Genomic DNA, 27,626 nt, shown 5'->3' with positions numbered 1-27,626 from the left:
TTCTGCGGGTGCTGCCTTCTTGTGCATGGGCGCTCTGTGTTGCTGAGGGCTCCCTCTGTCTCCTCTTCCAAGTGGCTATCTCCTTGTCCTTCCTGGGCCCGGGCACCCTTTTTCTTCAACTGCGACCTTTGCAGCTAGCAAGGCTTGTTTGCGGTCTTTTTTTCAAAGAAACAACTCTGCATTCTCCAGCATTCCGTGGGACATCCTTTGTGCAAAGGAGAAGTTCCTGCCATCTTCTGTTGTTGCAGAATCTTCAGCTTCTTCCACCCGGAGGCAGCCATTTTGAACCTTCATCCGGGGTTTAGTGGGCTCCTGCCCCCTGTACACTCCACCCCCCCCTACTCCCACCCCCCCAGACACTTTTGTGACTCTTGGACTTGGTCCCCTTCCTTTACAGGTCCTCCGGTCCAGGAATACATCTTCAGTGCTTTGCAGTCAGTTGTGGTCTTTGCAGAATCTCCTATCACGACTTTAGTGTGTTTCTGGGGAAGTAGGGTCACTTTACTCCTACTTTTCAGGATCTTGGGGTGGGGTATCGTAGACACCCTTAGTGTTTTCTTACACTCCCAGCGACCCTCTACACACTACACTAGGCCTGGGGTCCCTAAGTGGTTCACATTCCACTTTCTTAGTATATGGTTTGTGTTGCCCCTAGGCCTATTGCATCCTATTGTATTCTACTTTTCTAACGGACTACTTACCTGATTTTGGTTTGTGTGTATATTTTGTGTATTTTACTTACCTCCTAAGGGAGTATATCCTCTGAGATATTTTCTGACATATTGTCACTAAAATAAAGTACCTTTTTTTTTTTAGTAACTGAGTATTGTGATTCTTATGATATAGTGCTATATGATACAAGTTGTATGGTAGGAGCTTTGCATGTCTCGTAGTTCAGCCTAAGCTGCTCTGCTATAGCTACCTCTATCAGCCTAAGCTGCTACAACACTACTAATCTAATAATAAGGGATAACTGGACCTGACACAAGGTGTAAGTAAGGTCAGGTACCCACTATAAACCAGGCCAGCCTCCTACATATAGTAAATGCATTGATAAGGTTCAAACTATTTTAGGTGGTAGTACCAGGAAGTAATCTGAAAGAGGTGACAATGGAGGTGTGAAGGGCTATTAAGTAAGTTGCTGCCCTTTCTGGAAAGGCAAAACAATTTAGGCAAAATAATTTCTATTGTTGGGGCTCATGGAATGTCAGTTTCTAGTTTCTCCTAATGTAAAAAGTTGTGAATTTTGAATGCAACCACAATATCAAGACTATGTATATCAGCAAGTTCATTGGTAATGTTGTGGAGTCTCACCATTAACTGCCCAGAGCCATTGTCTTGGTGGAACGATATGAGTCTCACTAGTTCAGAGAGTGATTTGGTACTGTCATGGCTCGAAGAAGATTCTTCTTCAATTAAATAAAACATACACTTCTGACAACTATCAGTTGCCTTCTCACTGACTAATGTTGAGTTGATCTTTTATCAAACGTGAATTTCTTGAGTCCGAGAGTGGAATGTCAATGTTGAACCTAGCAGGTAAATATGTGCCTCATTACGTTTTGACTTGTCATGGAATATACATGCATTTAACTCACCTGGTTACTATAGTTAATCCCAAAACAAACCAGAAAGATCATGAATAACTCTCTGTTTTAGCGTGGAATGAAGACTGAAGACGACATTTTCCTTAGTTGCAAGTTGCAGGATGAAACATCTAACTTTTTTTGTGCAGTTATTCCCCAGTAGAGTGTTATTGCATTCCACTCCCTCACATATTGTATTCGCCCACTTCTTCTGTTTCATGCTTTAAGAAAGTATGTTTGTGAAATCCTCTTTTTGGCAAGTTACTTTTATTATGTAGAAACATTTCTTGGGTTCTTTATAATCCTACCTCTACTATTTCAATGTAATTCTTTACTTAAGACTTTGTGCACATTTTAAAGATGACAGTTTTCTGTCTCTTAATAGCTATTTTCACATAACCTCTTTCACATTCCACCTTCTCCTCCTGCAAAGAGTCAGACCAACATTTGCAGCAGTAGTTTATCTCCCTGCAGGATTTTAACAGCCTTTCCCAGTCAATTTTATATATATCTTTTTTACTTTTCTCAGCTTGAATTGACATCTTCTGTGGCTATTTGTGACAGCCTCTTGTTCTAGGCATATCTTCTTGATCAGACACGGGTTATTTTTCTAGACTCACCCTCTTGGCTTCCAGACTCGGTTTCTACACAAAACCTTCACATCCTCAAATTGCTTACTGAGAGGGACAGAATTTATCAATTCTATGATAACCCTTAAGATTATTCTTAATTTACTGAACCACTGCATTAGTCTTATTCTTCCTTTATTGCTTGTTATTTATGTTTACTTCCTCAGAGCGATGTTATTCTATTTGGGGGTTAATTTAAGTGGTCCACCATGCACATTTGCTTCCCTTTCAGGAGCCTTTGGCTGTATAGCAGTCACGAAGGTCATTATGACCTCATTCCACTACAAATATATGTGAATTTTATCTGTGCTGAAGGGTTGATTGCATGTGTTTGGGATATTTGTTTTGCTTTATTTTGAAGACAATTGCTAGGTTTCTTTAAATTCTTGGAGACTGCTTGCTTGGGATGCTTAGCAGTTGTTTCCATATCTTTATTTCGAAACTACTTCTAATCTTAACTCGTTTTCCTTTCCATTGTGAGCCTGTTGTATAATTTATCTTATACATGTCACTATATTGTTCACGTAAGCAAAGGTATTTTTAATTGTTTTTATTGGTATTTATGCAATATGCAAAGTACAGCAAAGCCACTGCTACTAATCTGTGCATTGCCGGTTGCAAGTTTTTGACCAGGCCATGCACACATGTGTGCATACAGCATGTCACAGGTTCTAGCACCATCTGAGTAAGTGCGTCGGTGACCTGTAACCAGAATAGTTGGATCATGGAGCATGACCATGTCAGATGCAAAAACCGGCCTCAAGTGCTCTGCATCTCAAACAGTTAGCATCTGGACATAATCCAAACTTGTTTATCTTAGCAGAGGTATGATAGATTTGACGGAGGTATTTGAAATATAGTTGGGTGTAAGCATACTGGTTTGTGAAGAACAGAATGTCCAGTCATCTGGCCCCAATGGCTGATCCAATATCCTATTCCATTTCACCAGCACTGAATCCAGGGCTGTGGGCCTATCCCTTTGTGCTGAAACATATATCTTAGTAATTAGACCTTTACACATGATGCTGGTTAACAGTGTTTGCAGTGCCTGCAGAGTGGGAGGTTCTCTAGGATGAGGGAATAACACACGTATGACCTAAAAGGTCAGTTATCGGAATTGGTGCTGCGTGGGAGAGATGTTGTCTGTCGCAAAGAATGTCCCCCCAGAGTAGATTTTCCATATAGTCTTCAAACCTGCCCTGTTAAGGATCTCAAGCACGCTTGGTTCCTGCGTAACGGATACTTCCTGATGAAAAACCAAAGGATGTGCTGGCGCACGTATGGGGACCTTGTTAGTGTGCTTCCAAGCAGGCACCCTGCTCTTGTGGTGCAGTGAATGGTGTTGACTTCAGCTTGGGCAATGAGTGCGAGCATTCAGCGGGATCGGTTGGCATCATGTTCAGTTGGTACATGTGGGATGTAATCATGATGGAGGTACCAGTAGTGTGCAAAGTGAGCCCGTGCACATAAATAATAAAGTTTTGTGTCCGGTGCCCAACAGCCCACTGTCAAATAGGGCAGTGTGAGCATTTCCCAGCGAACTGTAGACTGCTTTTCAACCCATTCTAGCAGTGTGCCTTAAGTGTTGTAAAGAACTGATGTGCCAGCGTGATTGGTATATAGATCAACAGATCAGATTCTAGTGGTGCAACCAAGAAGAAGCGTACCAGATGGTCTGCATGGCGCATGATGTTATTTATCATCCTGCTTGCAGCAGGGTTAGAAATTTGTTGGGTAGTATTGTGCCTTTTTCAGCAGTGGTGTAGCACAGTATTCTGGAGGTGACTACAGTCTTAGTTTGTGCCATGTCTTTTTTTTGGTGAGCAGTAATTTTCTTCTTAAACTAAAGCTGTATTTCTCTTTTTAGATTATAGACAAAAGCAAAAGAGATCCATCTGAAGAAATTGAGATTTTGATGCGCTATGGCCAACATCCAAACATCATAACTTTGAAAGATGTAAGTACTTTGATAATTTTGGAGTATCATGTCCAATAGTGAGATGTCCTTGACTCATTATGAATTAAAACGTTTAGAATTTTCGTATCCCTTATATTTTGTTTTATGCGCCTCATGAAATTATTTTACCATTTTAAAAATTGCTTTCTAGGGGTCACACCCTTTGTTTGAATTAAACAAACAACCCTTTTTGAAAGAAATAATTTAGGAAATTCTAATTAGACTCCATTTATTTTAATCTCCCTAAGTATATTGTTCCTAGTGACTTCCTCTTGTTGTCACCTTTTAACAATAATCGTGTTTAGCATTTATTCTACTGCATTCGCCAAAATCTATTGTCTCTCTATCTGTCTGTCTATCTGGACCTCTATCTTGAGTGGTCTCTGTCTCCTCTTCCTCCTCACACAAAGGGGGCAATTTGGCGAGAAATATGGCAATCTGAGGACATAAGCACAAGAGAGGCCCTCCATAAAGCAAGGCAAAGTCCCTAGTTTCTCAGGGGACTGCAGCTGTATCTGCTATGAGGATTCCTGGCGGGCCCCAACAAATAACCAAATAACCAATGGGAATCATTTGCTTTACCCAAGTAAAATCGATGATGCGGAAGACGCAGGCCACCCATGTTGACTGGTAATGCACACTTGGTGAAAGAGACTATTGGGGTCATGCCCACTCAATACCTATTAAATTAAGGGGTAGCAAACCTCAATTTTCCATATATTTCCATGTACACTATATGATAGGAGTTATGTTCAAGTCCTAAGCCTCCTGCCGGTCCCGTGAGACTTGCAGTCTCCGGTATTAGAATACATCTTTAATTATCTGGTACTTGGCTTCTGAGAGATGATGTGGGGCATAACAAATGTATGTATGTAGATTTCCCCCCAGTTAATGACCAACCCCAAAGCTTCCTCTTAGATACGTAAAATATGTGTCACGCCTGCTAGCAAACTGTGAGGTTGCTGGAAGTAAAGAAGCATGTCATCCATGTACAATGACACTCTGCTCTCCTTCCCATCGGGCCCGAGGAAACAGTGCATCTGTGCATTTCTCTGAAGCCACTACACCACGGGTTCCATTGCTGGGGGGAAAAAGAAGCAGAAACAGAGAACACCCCTAGCACATATCCTGTTGGATAGGGAAGGAGGAGGAGAGTACTAAGTTAACCTTTACCTGAACCCCAGGTGCATTGTAGAAGGCATCAGTCAACATCACAAGTTATGACCTGATGTTCATTTTTGTTAGGACCTGGAATAAGAAGGGCATTAGAAATAAGTAAGGTATGGTATTGAATGCTTTCCTATAGTCCAGTAAGCATACCTCAGTGTGGCCCTGTAGTTCCTCAATATGGGCCAGTACCACCTGTAACCTGCGCAGGCAGTGTCGTATGCCCCTATGTAGCATAAAACCATTTTGGTTTTCATGGACCAATGACCCAATCACTGCAGCCAGTCTAGTGGCCAGCAGTTTAGCCTGTAGTTTAACCTCTGTGTTGAGAAGTGAAATAGGTTGGTAGGAAGACAGTTCCTCTGTGGGTTGATTTGGTTTTAGAATAACAGAAAACAGTGCACAGAAAAGGTAATTTGGGAGTAAACCTGAGGTAACTAGAGCATTGAAAAGATCGAGGTGATGTGGTGTCAGAAGCATTGAGAACCAAATAATTTAATCGGTAATCCATTGAGACCTGATCTTTCTGGAGTTATATCCTCCAGGTTCAGAGGTACGTCAAGAGTCTCCCAGGCCACCACCAAGAGGGACTGCAGCGGCAGATCACTCACAATGGGGTGTAGTTGTTCCAGATGTGGCAGGACTGTGTGAAGTTTACTATAGTAGCCTGCAAAGACTTCTCAATCTTGTGGGACCTAGAACTCAATCAGTCTTCTTTTGAGTGCACTCGGGGAATTTTTCTACCTCCTTCTTCCTTTTGTACCAACCACTATAGTAGTTTACCAGCTTTGTAACCATGTAACCATGTTCATGGATCCTGTCTGAATACAGTTCAAGCAGGCTTTGGTCTGTCCATTAAATTACGCAGAGAAATGCATGTAGCTCCTCCAGAGGTGTATGGTATTCATCAGTCTCTCCCGGGGCAAGCGTGCGTTTGAGGAGGGCCTTCGTCTCTAGCTCTGTGATCTCCCGTTCTGTGTCCCGTTCAGTGCCTCAGACCATTGAGAGAGCCTTCCAACTTATTGCCACCTTAAAGGCCTCCTATAGCCTCACTGGCGAAGACACGGATGGAATGTTGATATCAAGTATTCAGAAATCTCCTAAGACCCATGAAGTTACTGTAATCCCAGGGGCTCCAAAGCACACTTCGAACGGTCTGAGAGGCAGAAGCACACTTCTGAGATGTTGGAGAGGCGCCTTGGAAGAATTTGGCCACCCAAAGTATGACCAGTACTCCCCAGCAAAACAAAGAGGTAGTCTATCCTCGAACTGCAATTGTGTGGGGCAGTGTAGTGAGTAAAACCTCAGTTGTGTGGGTGCCAGACACGGCAGATGTCGACCAGACCCATGGACATCACCCATTTCATCAATGCATGAAATCTACTAGTTGCAGTGCCCAAGTTTGTATCTAGGGTTCTGCCCATCAAAGCATTGAAAGTCTCTCCCATTACCAGAATCCACATGAATTTCTGTAGTAGCATGTCAGAGAGTGTCTGTACTCTGCCAAAACAAAAACTGGGAGAGAGGAGTTTAAATGCTATTCGGCATTCAGGGAGCTCTTTCCTGTGTTCCCACTAGGACAATGAAACAGGCCAGGTCATCTGTGAGCCTTTTATTAAGTGACAGTGGGAGCAATTTAACCTCCCTTGTGCCTACAGCAAAGCCTGCGAGGTACACCCTAGAATAACCATACCTCCTGAGAAAGGAGCATCTAGTTTACGAGTCTCTTGTAACAGAATAACCCCAGGGGAGTGTCTTTTAAAATATTCCAGTATTGTCCCACTCTTAATATTGTCCAGGATCCCATTGACATTCCAGGCAATTTCTTTGAACTGACCATTTAATCTACCTCGTAACTGCATTTGGGACATTAATCGACTGTGTGTTTGGAGATATAGTTCTGCTTAGTGCCATCAACAATCATAAACATAGACAGAAGGACCAACCTCCCTCCCTCTTGAATCTCCCCCATCCTGTACTCCTACCTTAGAAGCATCTGTCTCCCAACTGACTGACTAAAATAGACAAGAAAAAGATAAAACTATATTAATCTACTATGGGGGAACACCTGTTGATTCAATGAAGAATGCCTCGAAGATCCTGGAGTGTTAACTGAGCAGGTGCCTGTCCTCATCACCCCATCTGGAGAGTGAGATGTGACACTGTCCTCCATGTCGGCGCACATGTTGTATGGCATGACCTACGCCGAGCCAGCATGGCTGGAATGGCGTCAGTTCATCTGCTCCTTTTGTGCAACCATAATAGTTCTGTACATCCACACCAAATCTGGAAACCATCTCAAGCTCTCACTACTTCCTCCTCCTGCATCCAGTCCTCTGATGGCTGGGGTCCTTCCTCAACCCATTCCCAAACCTGGTCTGGATGGTGAAAGATCAATATGTTCCCCTTGTAGATGACTTTTAATTTAGCTGGGTACAGCTGTATATATTTGACACCCATTGTGTGGAGTTTTTTCTTCACCTGTTCAAACAATTTTATCTGCCTATGTACCATTCTGGTTATAGTCTGGGAAAATCAATATGTTGGAGGATTTGTATTGAACCTTTCTGGCCTCCCTTGCTGCATGTAGGACAAGGTCTCTGTAATTTAAGAGGCAGGTGATCAAGGGCTGAGGTAGGGCTGCAGACAGAGGGATTGGCATCAGAGCCTGTTGTACCTGCTCAAACAAAAAACACAGAGTGGGCATGTTGCAGGACAAGTAACATTTTAGCAAATATTCCAGAACTTTCTTAGGTTGAGATCTTTTGTATCCCACCGGGAAGCCAAGGAAGTGAAGATTTTCTCTTCAGGAGCAATCTTTATCATCTTCAATCCTGGCCGACATTTCACCAGTGGAGCATTGTAATTTTTAAAATGTTGGGTGAAGACTCTCCGCTGTGCCCTCTAAGGTGGCAATGCAGTCCACATCTCCTGAACCTACAATGACTGCTCCCAGATAAACACCAAGGCCATACAGGACTGCAAGGCAAAACTGTCACCAAACATCAGAAGATGCTACTCTGTGATCTGTTGAAGTCAAAAGGAAGGTCCTATTACTACTCCTGTAGTTATTCCCACTGCAGATGTTGATCGTAGTCTAAGTCATTGAGGAAGTTGGATTAAAAACAAAATTCCAAGCAGGACTCAGCCCCTTCTGCCACTCTTGAACTACAGCAAGGGTGCCAGTGTGCCTTCCAGTCTTACTCTTCATCACCATTGCAGCTGATTCTGAAATTGGTACCAGTGCACCCTTAAGGTCCAGGTGTGTCAGCAATGTTGCAGCAGATTGAAGCTTTTTGTGAGGTCATGCTGTGGATCGCCATAATCCTCCTCTGGTTTCTTATACATTGACCCCAGTCAACCCTTCTGATGATACCTTGCCTTTACCTCACAGCAGAGGCCAGTTATAAACAATATCTTTGGCACATACTCAGACACTGACAATTTTGATGATATGGAAGAGTTTGTCCCTCAGTATATTGAGACCAATTGGTATGAGTAGCTGCAGGATGCCAGTGACCCAGACACATCTGGTTTCCCCACCCAACCCTGCCACAGAAGAGAGCACCTCTTACGCTGCTGTGATGCATAGGACAGCCGAAGTACTTGAGTTGCAATTACTCACCATGGAGATAAAGACTAGTGACCTCACAAAGGTCCTTCAACCAGGCTTCTTACTCTTCTACAAGGCCCTCATGGATATTCTTTTGGGTGCTTGGGCAAAACTGTGTTTTGGACCTCCGGTTAACAGACAAATCACTAGTTGCTATATACTTGGCCTTCCTTGCTGTAAACAGGAGGAGATCTCTGTCTCTGTATACTGTCACCAGGTTTTCTTATGCAGCACTTTATGCCTTAGTGCTTGGTGGTGCAAGCCACCACAGGTATGGTGAATCCTAACACCTTTCCCACCACCCCACTAGATGGGATGGGAATGGAGAGGCTTTGAAACTCTTTGAAAACATATGTTCTCATCTGCTAGCCTTGTTCTCAGATTTCTCAATACCAGCTACCTCTTGGTAGCTACCTACCTGCTTTATGGGACACAGTTGCTCACATTTTGCCAGATGTCCCAGACAACCTATAGGCATTACTCATGCAGGCTATTCTGGAGGGATGTAATGCAGCAAGGTTTGTAATCCATTTAGGCTTGAACACAACCAACTGCTTCGGATGGGCATTTGGAAAAAGAGTGGCATTTAAGCACCACACTTCAGTGAGGTTTAAGGGCTTCTTTATAGATGTCCACGCATACTTAATGGACCTGCCATCTTCTCTTTTGGGTGAGAAAGTGGATTTAACCCTGTAATGGGTTGAGGACAGCAGGACCATATATACTATATTCCTTTTTTCTTAGGTCAGTCTGCTTCATCAGGCAGTTCCACCAAAGACTGTCTTCTCTGTGGCTATGGCAGGGCTTTTCAGTTTCAGCAACATCAGAATGCCCTGCTAGTCCAATAGGCCTGCAAGTCGTTTTGTGGCTGTGGCTGTGGTTGTGGCTTATAACAACACCCAGGTCATGAGGGACAACATGCAGCTCAATCACCTGCCCCTCCAGCAACCTGAGTGGCAAAATCACTTAGTATGTCCTTTCTAGCACACAGCCACCTTGTCGAAGACAGGATCCAGAATTTCTTCCAGATGTCGCAAGCCATCACCTCAGACGAGTGGGTCCTCCAAATTGTCCATCAGGTCCAGGCACTCACATTTCTTTACACCCTGCTGCACCTTCTACCACCATCAGGGTGACTAATGGCAGACCACCTGTCCATTTTGCAGCAGGAATTGCAGGCATTTTTGGCCAAAGAGGCCATAGAGAGGGCTTTGGCATTGGAAGTAGGAGCTGAGTTTTACTTCCCAATACTTCCAGGTGCCAAAGAAGGATGGAGGCCTTTGTCCTGTTTTAGATCGCCGCCCTCTCAACGCTTCCCTGCAGATGGATAAATTCAAGATGCTCAAGTTACCCCAGTTTTTGTCTGCCTAAGACCGCAGAGACTGAACGGTGGTGTTGGAACTACAGGACTCTTACAGGCACTACCTGCAGTTCACTGTAGGCCAGGACCGCCATTGAGTTTGCGTGTGCCCATTTTGTTTTCACCAGTGTCCCTCAGGTGTTCATGAAAGTGATGGTCGTGGTCACAGCACGCCATCAGGAGTTAGGCGTACCAGTCTTTCCCTACCTCGATGACTAGCTGATGAAGGCAGGCTTTCCCCCAGACAGAAGTCAACCCCCTCTAGACTACGTCAGGCCTCCTGCCATCCTAGGGGTTCGCGATCCACATGCCAAAATCACACCTTCTCAGATGCTTCCCTCCATCAAAGCCATTCTGGCCGTAGTTAGGTTTTGTGCCTTTCCTCCAGAAAGAATAGTCCAGGACATTCAGACTATGATCCTGATCTTCCAGCCTCAGTACCGGATTTCACTGAGATCAACTCTGAAGCTTCTGGGACTGTTGGTCTTCATCCTACTGGTCAAGCACGGCAGGTGGCATATGTGGGCTCTGCATTGGTATCTGAAGTCTCAGAGAACCCAACATCAAGGGGGGTCTCTTTGATCACATCCAGATTTCAGAGACGACTGCAGAAGATCTGCAGTGACAGTTAGTAGACTGAGATTGGGTCAGCAGCAGGCTCCTCTCCTTTCTCCTTCCAGAGCTGACAGTTTAGACCAATGCATTACTTCTGGGTCGGGGTGCCCATCTAGTGTAGGTGGAGATCAGAGGTCTCTGATTTCTGGCTGAGTACCAGCTCCATATCAACCTTCTGGAACTGAGGGCCATCTGCTTGGTGCTGAAAGACTTCCTTCAATCCAGGCAGTTGTCCACCACCTCCAGATGTCAGTGAACCTCCTAACATCATTGGTGCTCATTATCAACGTGTTAAAGTAACTGGCAGATACTCTTGTTCAACGGAGACATTCAGAATATGGTACAGTTTCATGCCTTTCCCCTGAAACAGAGACTCCAAGATATTCAGGCTATGATTCCAATGTCTATGCCTCTGCTCTGGATGTAGTTTGTTGAGTTTGAGGGCAATTCGCTTGGTGTGGATGCCTTCCTGCGCACCATCAGAGTAAGGCTTGTGCAAGTGATTACAGGCAACACCACCACCAACATATTGTACTGCAGCAAGCAAGCTGGGTGAGATCCTGTGCTACTAGACTCTATGCCTCTGGGAGAGCGTGGACCGCCAGGGAATTACTCTGGTGGTAAACCTCCTGGCAGAATATTTAAAAGCCTTACTGGAGGAACTCAGCTGCTGATGCTTAGCAGACCACGAATGGCATTTACCCCTAGAGGTGGTATAGGGCGTCTTCCATCCATGAGGAGAACCTTGGCTTGATCACAGTCTGCCTAGGGTGGAGCCTGGCTTCTTCTGTGCCTTCCCGGCGCTTCCTCTCTTGCCCCAAGTTATGAAAATGATCAGGAACAACTGGGCCCAAGTCATCCTAGTGGCACTGGATTGAGCTGCAAGAGAGTTTACCCCGAGCTCCTGATAAAACGTCCGCTTCAATGAAAATCTTCCTTTGTAGCAGCAGGCAAAGTGTGGCACTTGGGCCTGCACAGTGTGCATCTCCATTCATGGAAGTTAAGCAGTGGCAGTTGACTGAATTTGACCTTTCTCCTTAAGTCGTTAAGGTCATCTTGGCGGTGAGGGACCCATCTCTGAAATTTGCTTGTGCCTGTCATTGGCACAAATTTGTAGCTTTGTGCGGCACCTGCCAAATTCATCCACTACAGGCAAGGTTATCTGAAGTTTTGTTGTTTGTCCCTAGCCCAGCCAGGACTTGCCCTAGGCACTGTTAAGGACTAGTTGTAGACTCCTTTGGCTTTTTAGCAGTTGTCCAGTCAGCCTTTGTTACAAATGGGGTCTTTGGTTGGCAGTCAGGTTACCCCCTGTCCAAGCAAGGACCCTCTTTCTAGTCAAGGTAAGTCGCACACAATCCACGTTATCCTGTGCCCACCCTTGGGTAGCTTGGCACTGAGCAGTCAGGCTTAACTTAGAAGGCAATGTGTGAAGTATTTGTGCAATAAATCATGCAATAACACAGTGTAACACCACAAAAATACACCACACAGGTTTAGAAAAATATATAATTATCTTAGTAGATTAAGGTCAAAACGATCAAGATTTGATAAATACAAGTTGAAATATCACTTTTGTACTGACAAACAGAGTCTTATAGTTCTTAAAAACAACAGTGGTCTCTTGCGAGCGCAAAGTACCTGATTTGCGTCTAAATTATCCACACAGGACCGCAGAGGAGGAGATTTGTGGAAAACTGGGAGGTGTGCGTCGGTTTCTCCAGGCGCACACAGATGATGCATCAATGCTATTCCGCGCAGCAAGGGCTTTGCGTCGATTTCCGGCATGCAGACTTGGATCCTCTTTGGGTTGCGGGGCATTTGGACGCCACTGGGACGATGCAGAGAAATCCTTGGCATGCAGGACGGAGTCACAGGAGCTGCATCGATCCGGTGGGCAATGCAGGGAAATTTCTGTTGCACGTCAGGTGCTGCCTTGATTTCCTCCACAGGAAGCCGGGCTACGTCGTGTCGTCTCGGCTCGGTGTCAATCCAGTGGGCCATGCGTCGAAGTTCTGGTCGCAGCGATGGCACTACGTCGATCTCCACTCGGGTAGCCGGGCTGCATCGTTATGGTTCAGCGTTGTGGTGATTTTCTCACCGCAGGGCAGGCTGTGTGTCGATTTTCGCCGCACAAGGAGTTCTTTGCAGAGATGAAGTCTTTTTGTCCCTGAAACTTCTGGAAACAGGAGGCAAGCTCAATCCAAGCCCTTGGAGAGCACTTCTCGGCAGAGCCAGATGGCAGCAGGGCAACAGCAAGGCAGCAGTCCTTTACAACAAAGCAGTCAGGTGAGTCCTTTGGGAAGCCAGGCAGCTTCTCTTAGCAGGTCGCAGGTTCTGATTCAGAGTTCCTTTCCCAGCAGGTAACTTGTCAAGAAGTGTCTGAGTTGATAGGGTCAGGGACCCAATTTATATACCCAAGTGTGCCTTTGAAGTGGGGGAGACTTCAAAGAGTGGCTTAGAAGTGCACAAGGTCCCCTTTCAGTGCAATCCTGTCTGCCAGGGTCTCAGTAGGGGTTTGGCAGTCCATTGTTTAAGGGCAGGCCACTGTCCTTTCACATGTAAGTGTCAGGTCCTCCACCCGCTCAGCCCAGGAAGACCCATTCAGTATGCAGATATGTGCAGGTGTGACTGAGCATCCTTTGTTTGGGGTTGTCTGTGTGAAATGTGCAAGGGAGCTGTCAACTAACCCGGCCAGACGTGGATTGTAAGGCACAGAACGATTTAAGTGCAGAGAAATGCTTACTTTCTAAAAGTGGCATTTCTTAAATAGTAATATTAAATCCATCTTTACCAGTCAGCAGGATTTTGTATTACCATTCTGGCCATACTAAATATTAACCTGTTACTCCTTTCAGATCAGAATCTACCACTCAAACAGTATATGAGGGTAGCCCTAATGTTAGCTTATGAAAGGAGCAGGCCACACACCAGTGAAAACGAATTTAGGAGTTTTACACTACCAGGACACAAATTCTAAACAGGTATATGCCCTGCCTTTTAACTACATAGCACCCTGCGCTATGGGTTATCTAGGGGCCTACCTTAGGGTTGACTTATATGTAGAAAAAATGGGGGATTTAAGGCTTAGCAAGTACTTTTAAATGCCAAGTCGAATTGGCAGTGAAACTACACACACAGGCCTTGCAATGGCAGGCCTGAGACATGGTTAAGGGGCTTCTTGAATGGGTGGCACAATCAGTGCTGCAGGCCCACTAGTAGCATTTAATATACAGGCCCTGGGCACATGTATTGCACTTTACTAGGGACTTATAAGTAAATTAAATAAACCAATTGGGTATGAGCCAATGTCACCATGTTTGAAGGGAGAGAGCATATGTACTTTAGCACTGGTTAGCAGTCCTAAAACCAGCAAAAACAGTGTCAAAAAGTGGAGGGAGGCAGGCAAAAAGTTGGGGGTGACCTCCCTAAGCCTGTCTGGTCTAACAGCCTTCTTTATTGGTCACCTGTGTGATGAGATTTTTGAAAGGTTTGTTACACTTGTTCCCACCAAAACCCTTTGTGATTTCACAGTGGGGCTTGAGTTTAGTTTGTCCATTAACCCTGAGGAGCCACGGACGTAACCATTACGTCCTGATAGAGGCTATGGGGGGAAGTGTTGGTGCTCTCCCCGTGGTCCTCTCCCCCACCCACGGCAGGGCTGGAAGGGGAATCTCTTCCCCTTCCACCCCCGAACCCCCTTTTTTAAGGCCTTTTCTGCCCTGGCCTATTGTAATTAGGCTGATCTGTCCCCAGGGGGTGCAGAAATCGCTAGACACTAGGGATCGTTTGTTTTTTGTTTTTTTGTTTTTTCTACATATGGGGAGCAAATTGTCTTTAGGCCATTTCTGCCCCCCGTGGGGGCAGATCAGCCTATTTTTATTAGGCCGATCTGGCCCCAAAGGGGGGTAGAAACAACTAGGCACCAGGAATTTTTTTTTCCAATTTTTTCTTACAGAGGGCGCAACCCCTTAGGCTCGTTCCCCTGAGGGACAGAATTTTTTTTTTTAGGCCATTTCTGCCCCCCCTTGGGTGAAGATCAGCCTATTAGGCCGATCGGCCCCCGGGCTGAGGGGGGGGGGGGGAACGAAACCACTTAGGTACCAGCAGATCACCCCATTTTCATAAGGCCATTCTCTTTCCCCAAGGGGGGCAGAAAGCCCACCTAAAGACCAGGAAAGATTTTCTTTTTAAGAAAAGAAGGTGGGGGTATAGCTATACCCCCAGCTGAAATAAATAGGGACAAAGTTGTTCTGCCCACCGGTGGACAGATGGGGCAGTTACCCCCAATCCACTCCCCAGTGGGGGGTGGGCAGAAAGCCTACTAGATTCCAGGGAATTAAAAAAACAAAAAAAAAAGGGGGGTGGTGGCTACCAACTAGTATGGGCTTGGTTATACCCCCACCCCAACTGAAGAGGGTAACAGTCTTTCACCTCTCCCCTGCACACTAAAACATCTTATCCCACGGCAAGCAAGAGGACATTTGATTATTTTGGGTTTTGGTTTTACATTTGGGCCATGAGAGCTTGTCTAACTCTCATAATCGTCCCACTTGGAATGGTGACAGCTGCACTTTTTGGAATTTGCTGCCATGTAGAAAAATCTACGAGACCTAGACACATCTGAAATCTAAACATCTGGTTGAGTCCAGGGTGGTGTGCACCATTTTCTTACCCACCATGCCCTGCAAACCTCCAACTTTGCTTGAAATCAGAATTTTCCCCACATTTTTGTGATGGAACCTTCCGTAATCTACAGGAATCCACAAAATTCCTACGACCCAGCATTGTCGCATTAATACCGATAAGAATTCTGCCCCACTTGTCAGCCTAAAAACATTTTTTAGAAAACTGCCCTTTCAGACCTGCTTTGGTTTCCCCTCATTTTTGAGATTTTTTTGGCTCTTCCCTGGCACAGGCAAGTGGCCCATCAACATAAGTGAGGTATCATTTTTACTGGGAGACTGAGGATAACGTTGGGTGGTAGGAAATTTGTGCCGGTGCAGTGGTCCCACACAGAAATGCAGGAAAAAAAAGATTTTTTTTAGCTAAATTTGAGGTTTGTTGAGGATTGTGGTTAAGAAAACACTGGGGTATCCATGCAAGTCACACCTCCCTGGAGTCCCTCAGGTGTCTAGTTTTCAGAAATATTTGGGTTTTTTAGGTTTCCCTAGATGACTGATGAGCCCAGGACCAAAAACGCAGGTCCCCTTTCCCCCATCAAAATCAGGTACTTTTGTATTTGGTAATTTTGATGTGTCCACATAGTGTTTTGGGGCATTTCCTGTTGCGGCCCATGAGGTGCCATTTTTATCGGGAGACCTGGGGAAATGCTGGGTAGATGGAAGTTTGTGGCTCCCCTCAGATTCCAGAACTTTGCAACACCGAAATATGAGGAAAAAGTGTTTTTTTGACAAATGTTGAGGGTTGCTATGGATTCTGGGTAACAGAACCTAGTGAGAGCCCCACAAGTCAAAAATGTATAGGTTTGCTAGATTTCCCTAGGTGCCGGCTGAGCTAAAGGCCAAAACCCACAGCTAGGCACTTTCCAAAAAATACGTCAGATTTCAATATAAAAATGTGATGTGTCCGTGTTGCGTTTCCAGCTGCGCGCATTAGGCCTACCCATGCAAGTGAGGTACCATTTTTATCAGGGGACTTGTGGGAACAAAGAATAGAAGAAAGTGTTATTGCCCCTTGTATTTCTCTACGTTTTGTCCTTCCAAATGTAAGACAAAAAGACGACTGTTTGAGAAATGCCCTGTAATTCACATGCTAGTATGGGTACACCGGAATTCAGAGATGTGCAAATAACCACTGCTTCTCAACACCTTATCTTGTGCCCATTTTGGAAATACTAAGGTTTCCTTGATAACTATTTTTCACCAAATGAATTGCTGTATACCCGGTATACAATGAAAACCCATTTCATGGTGCAGCTCCTTTATTGGTTCTGGGTAACTAGGGGTCTTGATGAACCTACAAAAACCCTATATATCCCTGCAACCAGCAGACGTAACTGTATATTGGTTTTGAAAATCTGACCTCGCAGGAAAAAGTTACAGAGTAAAACGTGGGAAGAAATGGCAGTTTTTTTCACCTCAATTTCAATATTTTTTTATTTCGGCTTATATTTTCTGTAGGAAAACCTTGTAGGATCTACACAAATGACCCATTGCTGAATTCAGAATTTTGTCTACTTTGCAGAATTGTTTAGCTGTCTGGGATCCAGCATTGGTTTCATGCCCATTTCTGTCACTAACTGGAAGGAGCACAAAAAATTGTAAAAAATGGGGTATGTCCCACTAAAATGCCAAAATTGTGTTGAGAAATGTAGTGTTCGATGGCATCTGTCGCTGTAGATTCACATGTTCTGCATTGCTCGTCATCTGGTGTTGGGTCGGAGTGTTACAAGTTGTTTTTCTTCGAAGAAGTCTTTCGAGTCACGGGACCGAGTGACTCCTCCTTCTGTCTCCATTGCGCATGGGCGTCGACTCCATCTTCGATTGTTTTTTTTCCGCCATCGGGTTCGGACGTGTTCCTGTCTCTCCGAGTTTCGGAACGGAAAGTTAGTAAATATCGGAAGATTTTCGTCGATATTGTTGCGTTCGGGATCGGCGTAGTTAGATTCAACTCCGCATCGAAGGTCGACGCACTCCGGTGCCCTTCGGGGTAGCTTTCAAACCCCCGTCGGGGCCTGGTCGGCCCGACTGCGTGTAGAACGACGCCGATGGAACGGACCCCGTTCCGTTTTTGTCCCAAATGCCACAACAAATTCCCGTATACAGACCAACACTTGGTCTGTAACCTGTGCCTGTCACCTGAGCACAGTGAGGAGACTTGCGAGGCCTGTCGCGCGTTCCGGTACCGAAAGACACTCCGTGACCGTCGAGCCAGGAGACTTCAGATGGCGTCCACGCCGACAGCGCACCGAGAGTTCGAGGAACAAGAGGAAGAAGAAACCTTTTCGATCCACGAATCGGACTCCGAGGAATTAGATGTAGGAGGCTGGACTGGCTTGTAGTGAGTACCAAGGGGTACTTGCACCTTGCACCAGGCCCAGTTATCCCTTATTAGTGTATAGGGTGTCTAGCAGCTTAGGCTGATAGATAATGGTAGCTTAGCAGAGCAGCTTAGGCTGAACTAGGAGACGTGTGAAGCTACTACAGTACCACTTAGTGTCATATGCACAATATCATAAGAAAACACAATACACAGTTATACTAAAAATAAAGGTACTTTATTTTTATGACAATATGCCAAAGTATCTTAGAGTGTACCCTCAGTGAGAGGATAGGAAATATACACAAGATATATACACACAATAGCAAAAATATGCAGTATAGTCTTAGAAAACAGTGCAAACAATGTATAGTTACAATAGGATGCAATGGGGAAACATAGGGATAGGGGCAACACAAACCATATACTCCAGAAGTGGAATGCGAACCACGAATGGACCCCAAACCTATGTGACCTTGTAGAGGGTCGCTGGGACTATTAGAAAATAGTGAGAGTTAGAAAAATAACCCTCCCCAAGACCCTGAAAAGTGAGTGCAAAGTGCACTAAAGTTCCCCTAAGGACAAAAGAGTCGTGTTAGAGGAATAATGCAGGAAAGACACAAACCAGCAATGCAACAACTGTGGATTTCCAATCTAGGGTACCTGTGGAACAAGGGGACCAAGTCCAAAAGTCACAAGCAAGTCGGAGATGGGCAGATGCCCAGGAAATGCCAGCTGCGGGTGCAAAGAAGCTTCGACTGGACAGAAGAAGCTGAGGTTTCTGCAGGAACGAAAAGGGCTAGAGACTTCCCCTTTGGTGGACGGATCCCTCTCGCCTTGGAGAGTCGTGCAGAAGTGTTTCCCCGCCGGAAGGACGCCAACAAGCCTTGCTACACGCAAATCGTGCGTTTGGCGTTTTTGGACGCTGCTGGGGCCCAGGAGGGACCAGGAGGTCGCAAATTGGACCTGCAGAGAGAGGGGACGTCGAGCAAGGCAAAGAGCCCTCACTGAAGCAGGTAGCACCCGGAGAAGTGCCAGAAACAGGCACTACGAGGATGCGTGAAACGGTGCTCGCCGAAGTTGCACAAAGGAGTCCCACGTCGCCGGAGACCAACTTAGAAAGTCGTGCAATGCAGGTTAGAGTGCCGTGGACCCAGGCTTGGCTGTGCACGAAGGATTTCCGCCGGAAGTGCACAGGGGCCGGAGTAGCTGCAAAGTCGCGGTTCCCAGCAATGCAGCCCAGCGAGGTGAGGCAAGGACTTACCTCCACCAGACTTGGGCTGAAGAGTCACTGGACTGTGAGGGTCACTTGGACAGCGTCGCTGGATTCGAGGGACCTCGCTCGTCGTCCTGAGAGGAGACCCAAGGGACCGGTAATGCAGCCTTTTGGTGCCTGCGGTTGCAGGGGGAAGATTCCGTCGACCCACGGGAGATTTCTTCGGAGCTTCTGGTGCAGAGAGGAGGCAGACTACCCCCACAGCATGCACAAGCAGGAAAACAGTCGAGAAGGCGGCAGGATCAGCGTTACAGAGTTGCAGTAGTCGTCTTTGCTACTATGTTGCAGGTTTGCAGGCTTCCAGCGCGGTCAGCGGTCGATTCCTTATCAGAAGGTGAAGAGGGAGATGCAGAGGAACTCGGCTGAGCTCATGCATTCGTTATCTAAAGTTTCCCCAGAGACAGAGACCCTAAATAGCCAGAAAAGAGGGTTTGGCTACCTAGGAGAGAGGAAAGGCTACTAACACCTGAAGGAGCCTATCAGCAGGAGTCTCTGACGTCACCTGGTGGCACTGGCCACTCAGAGCAGTCCAGTGTGCCAGCAGCACCTCTGTTTCCAAGATGGCAGAGGTCTGGAGCACACTGGAGGAGCTCTGGACACCTCCCAGGGGAGGTGCAGGTCAGGGGAGTGGTCACTCCCCTTTCCTTTGTCCAGTTTCGCGCCAGAGCAGGGGCTAAGGGGTCCCTGAACCGGTGTAGACTGGCTTATGCAGAATTGGGCACATCTGTGCCCAACAAAGCATTTCCAGAGGCTGGGGGAGGCTACTCCTCCCCTGCCTTCACACCATTTTCCAAAGGGAGAGGGTGTCACACCCTCTCTCAGAGGAAGTTCCTTGTTCTGCCATCCTGGGCCAGGCCTGGCTGGACCCCAGGAGGGCAGCTGCCTGTCTGAGGGGTTGGCAGCAGCAGCAGCTGCAGTGAAACCCCAGGAAGGGCAGTCTGGCAGTACCAGGGTCTGTGCTACAGACCACTGGGATCATGGAATTGTACCAACAATGCCAGGATGGCATAGAGGGGGCAATTCCATGATCATAGACATGTTACATGGCCATATTCGGAGTTACCATGGTGAAGCTACATATAGGTAGTGACCTATATGTAGTGCACGCGTGTAATGGTGTCCCCGCACTCACAAAGTTCAGTGAATTGGCTCTGAACAATGTGGGGGCACCTTGGCTAGTGCCAGGGTGCCCTCACACTAAGTAACTTTGCACCTAACCTTTACCAGGTAAAGGTTAGACATATAGGTGACTTATAAGTTACTTAAGTGCAGTGTAAAATGGCTGTGAAATAACGTGGACGTTATTTCACTCAGGCTGCAGTGGCAGGCCTGTGTAAGAATTGTCAGAGCTCCCTATGGGTGGCAAAAGAAATGCTGCAGCCCATAGGGATCTCCTGGAACCCCAATACCCTGGGTACCTCAGTACCATATACTAGGGAATTATAAGGGTGTTCCAGTAAGCCAATGTAAATTGGTAAAAATGGTCACTAGCCTGTCAGTGACAATTTGGAAGTAATGAGAGAGCATAACCACTGAGGTTCTGGTTAGCAGAGCCTCAGTGAGACAGTTAGGCACCACACAGGGAACATATACATGCACACCTATGAGCACTGTGGCCCTGTGTGACAGGGTCCCAGTGACACATACATATAGGCCACAAACTTATGAGCACTGGGGTCCTGACCAGCAGGATCCCAGTGACACATAACAAACATACTGAAACATAGTGTTTTCACTATGAGCACTGAGGCCTGGCTATCAGGATCCCAGTGAGACCGTGAAAACAGTGACAAACACCCTGACATACACTCACAAACAGGCCAAAAGTGGGGGTAACAAGGCTAGAAAGAGGCTACCTTCTCACATTAGACGATCAAAGAACCGTGAGTAAGACGTCGAAAACAACACATAAGAAAAGTGACAAGGCCCAGGGGACGCCAGTGCAATCAGGCCATGGCTCGACCCATAAATTCGGTGACCGACCATCGGCACCGAAAAAGGCCCATACAGTGCCGAAATCGTCCGACTCCGGTCGAGACACCGGCACGCAGCCTTCTCGGGATCGAGAAAGTGCTGCAGAAAAACATCGACACCAAGGTGCCGAAACGGCTCGACGCCGAGACAGCGGCACCAATGAAGATCGACGCCGAGAGGTTTCGACTCCAAAGAAGAAAAAAGCCACCTCGGAGCCAAAAAAACATACAGACAGGGTTTCGGTGCCGAAACAACCCGTAACCGACCCAGGTCCAGGCTCTTATACAGAGGAGCAATCACTGTCCTCTCAGATGCGAAAGCATAGGTTTGAGGAAGAGCTGCAATCCACCGAAGTGGACCATACGCAAAAACGTATTTTCATACAGCAGGGAACAAGAAAAATAAGCACCCTTCCCCCTGTTAGGAGAAAAAGAAGACGGAGTTTCAAACAGACCAGGCGCCACAAACCAAGATGGTGAAAAAGGTGACTCCGCCACCCTCTCCTCCACCTGTAATTAACGTCTCACCAGCACAAACCCCGTCACATTCCCCGGCTCACACCGCCATGAGCCAAGGTGACCAGGATCAAGACGCTTGGGACTTATATGACGCCCCTGTGTCGGACAACAGTCCGGAGGCATATCCAACAAAGCCCTCACCACCAGAAGACAGCACAGCATATTCTCAAGTGGTGGCTAGAGCGGCACAATTCCACAACGTAAACCTCCACTCAGAACAAGTCGAGGATGACTTTTTATTCAACACCCTTTCCTCCACCCACAGCTCCTACCAAAGCCTGCCTATGCTGCCAGGTATGCTTCGGCACGCAAAGGAAATCTTCAAGGAGCCGGTCAAAAGTAGGGCAATAACGCCAAGGGTGGAAAAGAAATATAAGGCACCTCCTACAGACCGTGTTTTCATCACCACACAGCTGCCACCTGATTCCGTCGTAGTAGGAGCAGCTCGGAAAAGAGCCAACTCCCACACATCTGGGGATGCACCACCCCCAGATAAGGAGAGCCGCAAGTTCGATGCAGCTGGGAAAAGAGTCGCAGTACAAGCTGCAAACCAGTGGAGCATCGCTAACTCTCAAGCACTACTTGCGCGCTATGACAGAGCCCATTGGGATGAGATGCAACACCTCATCGAGCATCTACCCAAGGAACTACAAAAGAGAGCAAAGCAGGTGGTCGACGAAGGACAGAACATATCAAATAACCAGATACGTTCCTCTATGGACGCAGCAGACACAGCTGCAAGAACAATTAATACATCTGTGACCATTAGAAGGCACGCATGGCTAAGAACATCTGGGTTCAAACCAGAGATACAGCAGGCAGTGCTCAATATGCCATTCAACGAAAAACAACTGTTCGGACCAGAAGTGGACACGGCAATCGAAAAACTGAAAAAAGACACTGACACTGCTAAAGCCATGGGCGCACTCTACTCCCCGCAGAGCAGAGGAACCTACAGCACCTTCCGCAAGACACCCTTTTGAGGGGGGTTTCGGGGTCAGGCCACACAAGCCAGCACCTCGCAGGCAACACCGTCCAGCTACCAGGGACAGTACAGGGGAGGCTTTCGGGGTCAATACAGAGGAGGGCAATTCCCTAGGAATAGAGGAAAATTTCAAAGCCCCAAAACCCCTACAACCAAGCAGTCACTCAGATGTCACTCACCCCCTCCACACAACACCAGTGGGGGGAAGAATAGGTCATTATTACAAAGCATGGGAGGAAATAACTACAGACACTTGGGTCTTAGCAATTATCCAACATGGTTATTGCATAGAATTCCTAAAATTCCCTCCAAACATACCACCAAAAGCACAGAATTTATCAAAACAACATTCCGAACTTCTGGAAATAGAAGTTCAAGCACTATTGCAAAAGAATGCAATTGAATTAGTACCAAACACACAAACAAACACAGGAGTCTATTCACTGTACTTCTTAATACCAAAAAAGGACAAAACAATGAGACCAATCCTAGACCTCAGAATACTGAACACCTACATCAAATCAGACCACTTTCACATGGTCACGCTACAAGAAGTGTTACCATTGCTAAAACTACAGGACTACATGACAACCCTAGACCTCAAAGACACGTATTTCCATATACCAATACATCCATCGCACAGAAAATACCTAAGGTTCGTATTCAAAGGAATACATTACCAATTCAAGGTATTGCCTTTTGGTTTAACAACCGCACCAAGAGTCTTCACCAAATGTCTAGCAGTAGTGGCTGCACACATCAGAAGGCAGCAAATACATGTATTCCCGTATCTAGACGACTGGCTAATCAAAACCAATTCACTAACAAAGTGCTTACACCACACAAATCAAATCATACAAACCCTCTACAAACTCGGTTTCACCGTCAACTTTGCAAAATCCAACATTTTGCCGTGCAAGGTACAACAATACCTGGGAGCCATAATAGACACAACAAAAGGAGTAGCCACTCCAAGTCCACAAAGAATTCAAAATTTCAACAAGATCATACAACGCATGTATCCAACACAAACAATACAAGCAAAGATGATATTACAACTCCTAGGCATGATGTCCTCATGCATAGCCATTGTCCCGAACGCAAGACTGCACATGAGGCCCTTGCAACAGTGCCTAGCATCACAATGGTCACAAGCACATGGTCACCTTCTAGATCTGGTGATGATAGACCGCCAAACTTACCTCTCGCTTCTATGGTGGAACAGTATAAATTTAAACAAAGGGCGGCCTTTCCAAGACCCAGTGCCACAATACGTAATAACAACAGATGCTTCCATGACAGGGTGGGGAGCACACCTCGATCAACACAGCATACAAGGACAATGGAACGTACATCAGACAAAACTGCATATAAATCACCTAGAAATGCTAGCAGTTTTTCAAGCATTAAGGGCTTTCCAACCAATTATAACTCACAAATACATTCTTGTCAAAACAGACAACATGACAACAATGTATTATCTAAACAAACAAGGGGGGACACACTCAACGCAGTTGAGCCTGCTGGCACAAAAGATATGGCGATGGGCAATTCACAACCACATTCGCCTAATAGCACAGTTTATTCCAGGGATCCAGAATCAACTTGCAGACAATCTCTCTCGAGATCACCAACAGGTCCACGAATGGGAAATTCACCCCCAAATTCTCAACCCTTACTTCAGACTCTGGGGAACACCTCAAATAGACTTGTTTGCAACAAAAGAGAACGCAAAATGCCAAAACTTCGCATCCAGATACCCACACAGGCAGTCCCAAGGCAATGCCCTATGGATGAACTGGTCAGGGATATTTGCCTACGCTTTTCCTCCTCTCCCTCTCCTTCCTTATCTGGTAAACAAATTGAGTCATAACAAACTCAAACTCATATTAATAGCACCAACTTGGGCAAGGCAACCCTGGTACACAACACTGCTAGACCTATCAGTAGTACCCCACATCAAATTGCCCAACAGGCCGGATCTGTTAACACAACACAACCAACAGATCAGACATCCAGATCCAGCATCGCTGAATCTAGCAATCTGGCTCCTGAAATCCTAGAATTCGGACACTTACAACTTACCCAAGAATGTATGGAAGTCATAAAGCAAGCCAGAAGGCCGTCCACTAGGCACTGCTATGCAAGTAAATGGAAGAGGTTTGTTTGCTACTGCCATCATAATCAGATCCAACCTTTACACGCAACTCCAAAGGATGTAGTGGGTTACTTGCTTCACTTACAAAAATCTAACCTAGCCTTCTCTTCCATTAAAATACACCTTGCAGCAATATCTGCATACCTGCAGACTACCTATTCAACTTCCCTATATAGGATACCAGTCATTAAAGCATTCATGGAAGGCCTTAAAAGAATTATACCACCAAGAACACCACCTGTTCCTTCATGGAACTTAAATGTTGTCTTAACAAGACTCATGGGTCCACCTTTTGAACCCATGCACTCTTGCGAAATACAGTTCCTAACCTGGAAGGTTGCATTTCTCATCGCCATTACATCTCTAAGAAGAGTAAGCGAAATTCAGGCGTTTACAATACAAGAACCTTTTATACAACTACACAAAAATAGTCGTCCTAAGGACTAATCCGAAATTTTTACCAAAGGTTATTTCACCGTTCCACCTAAATCAAACAGTGGAACTACCAGTGTTCTTCCCACAGCCAGATTCCGTAGCTGAGAGGGCACTACATACCTTAGATGTCAAAAGAGCATTAATGTACTACATTGACAGAACGAAGAACATCAGAAAGACTAAACAACTATTTATTGCATTCCAAAAACCTCATGCAGGAAACCCAATATCAAAACAAGGTTTAGCCAGATGGATAGTTAAATGCATCCAAATCTGCTACCTTAAAGCAAAACGACAACTGCCCATTACACCAAGGGCACACTCAACCAGAAAAAAAGGTGCTACCATGGCCTTTCTAGGGAACATCCCAATGCAAGAAATATGTAAGGCAGCCACATGGTCTACGCCACACACGTTCACCAAGCACTACTGTGTAGACGTGCTATCCGCACAGCAAGCCACAGTAGGTCAAGCTGTGTTAAGAACGTTATTTCAAACCACTTCCATTCCTACAGGCTGAGCCACCGCTTTTGGGGAGATAACTGCTTACTAGTCTCTGCAGAACATGTGTATCTACAGCGACAGATGCCATCGAACTGAAAATGTCACTTACCCAGTGTACATCTGTTCGTGGCATCAGTCGCTGGAGATTCACATGTGCCCACCCGCCTCCCCGGGAGCCTGTAGCAGTTCGGAAGTTAGCTTCAACTTTGTACATTTGTATATATTATTTCCACCTTAAATAGGTACATACTTAGTCACTCCATTGCATGGGCACTATTACTACAACACAACTCCTACCTCACCCTCTGCGGGGAAAACAATCGAAGATGGAGTCGACGCCCATGCGCAATGGAGACAGAAGGAGGAGTCACTCGGTCCCGTGACTCGAAAGACTTCTTCGAAGAAGAACAACTTGTAACACTCCGACCCAACACCAGATGGCGAGCTATGCAGAACATGTGAATCTCCAGCGACTGATGCCACGAACAGATGTACACTGGGTAAGTGACATTTTCATTTCTGATTCACTTCTGCCTGTTCCTGAAAGCTGGGAAGATGATTTTAGCACCGCAAACCCTTTGTTGATGGCATTTGTAGGTAAAAAACCACACGCCTTATTCTTCAGCCCTTTTTCTCCTTTTAAAAAACAAATATGAATTTTCGCTGTATTTTGGCTAATTTCTTGGTGGCCTCCAGAGGAACCCACAAACTTGGGGTACCTCTAGAATCCCTAGGATGTTGAACAACAGGACACAAACTTGGTGTGGGTAGCTTATGTGGACAAAAAGTTTTAAGGGCTTAAGCGTGAACTGCCCCAAATAGCCAAAAAAGGCCTGGCACCTGAGGGGGAAGAGTACTAGCAGCGAAGGTCTTATGGCTTCTGATGTTGAAAGTGGTCTGTCTCATCGCCGTAACATCAGCTAGGCATATGAGTGAGCTGCAGGCCCTTTCCATCAACCAGCCTTGTACACCTTGTTTCCCATATTAGTTGGTGATGAGGACCCAAACTTCTTTTCTTCCAAATGTGATAATTCCATTTCATGTAGGGCTGTCTATCACCATTCTGGCTTTCTTTGCTTCATCTCATCTCCCTAAGAAGGAAGAGAGACTCCATCGTTTGGACCTTAGGAGGGCACTAAACTTTTTTGTAGATTGCACCAAGCTTTTATGTAGACTCCACCAAAGGACATCAGATCGTCAACCAGCTCTTGATTGGGTCTCTGGGGCAAAGACAGGCAATGCAGTCCAAAAATGGACCATCTCCCAGTCAATTGCTCTCTTCATTAAGCTCTGCTACACCTTGGGTATGAGTAGTCTCCAGATGGCTTACTTGCTCCTTCAACCATATCCAAAGCTGCTACCACTGCGCTGGCAAGTGGAGTGCCTGTCCCGGATGTTTGACATGTGGCTACATGGGCTTTGGTGCATACATTCATGAAGCACTACTGCCTCGACAGTCCGATCTGTTGGGAAGGCCCTTTTGCCTGCTTTGTCCTGTAGGGCTTTTTGGTCTGAGCCAGTTCAAGGACCCACTACCAGGGGGTACTGCAATGGTATCAATTCTCAAGGTGAGGAATCTGCGCTATGGAATACTCCTCAGTGAAACAAGTTATTTACCTTCAGTAATGATCTTTCTGATGAATACCCTGTTTAACCGCAGATTCTTTACTGACCCTCCCACCTTTTCCTTTCTGTGAACTGGACTCTTTATCAAACTAAAAAATTCCCAATTTAGAGATCTGTACATTGGTTGCTGCCAATTTGCTGCTAGGCTCTGTATTGGAGGGCGGGGACACCCTAAGAAAGCAACTGATGTGCATAGATAGTGCTTGTATGCGGCTCCAATTCTC

At 46.0% G+C, this 27,626-nt stretch overlaps 1 protein-coding gene across 1 annotated transcript in view; it reads left to right on the top strand.

Annotated features, from left to right (window-relative positions):
* Positions 1–27,626, top strand: part of RPS6KA6 (ribosomal protein S6 kinase A6) — a 322,514-nt gene that overhangs the window by 218,173 nt on the left and 76,715 nt on the right. Inside the window, exon 16 of the mRNA XM_069212593.1 lies at positions 4,083–4,172. Coding sequence (XP_069068694.1) covers positions 4,083–4,172 — 90 coding nt within the window. The remainder of the gene's footprint in view (positions 1–4,082; positions 4,173–27,626) is intronic.

The sequence above is a fragment of the Pleurodeles waltl genome, chromosome 2_1 (genome assembly GCF_031143425.1).
Source record: "Pleurodeles waltl isolate 20211129_DDA chromosome 2_1, aPleWal1.hap1.20221129, whole genome shotgun sequence".
Classification (NCBI taxonomy): domain Eukaryota; kingdom Metazoa; phylum Chordata; class Amphibia; order Caudata; family Salamandridae; genus Pleurodeles; species Pleurodeles waltl.
Note: the sequence above shows the minus strand (reverse complement) of the source record. Positions and strands in the feature narration are given on the sequence as shown.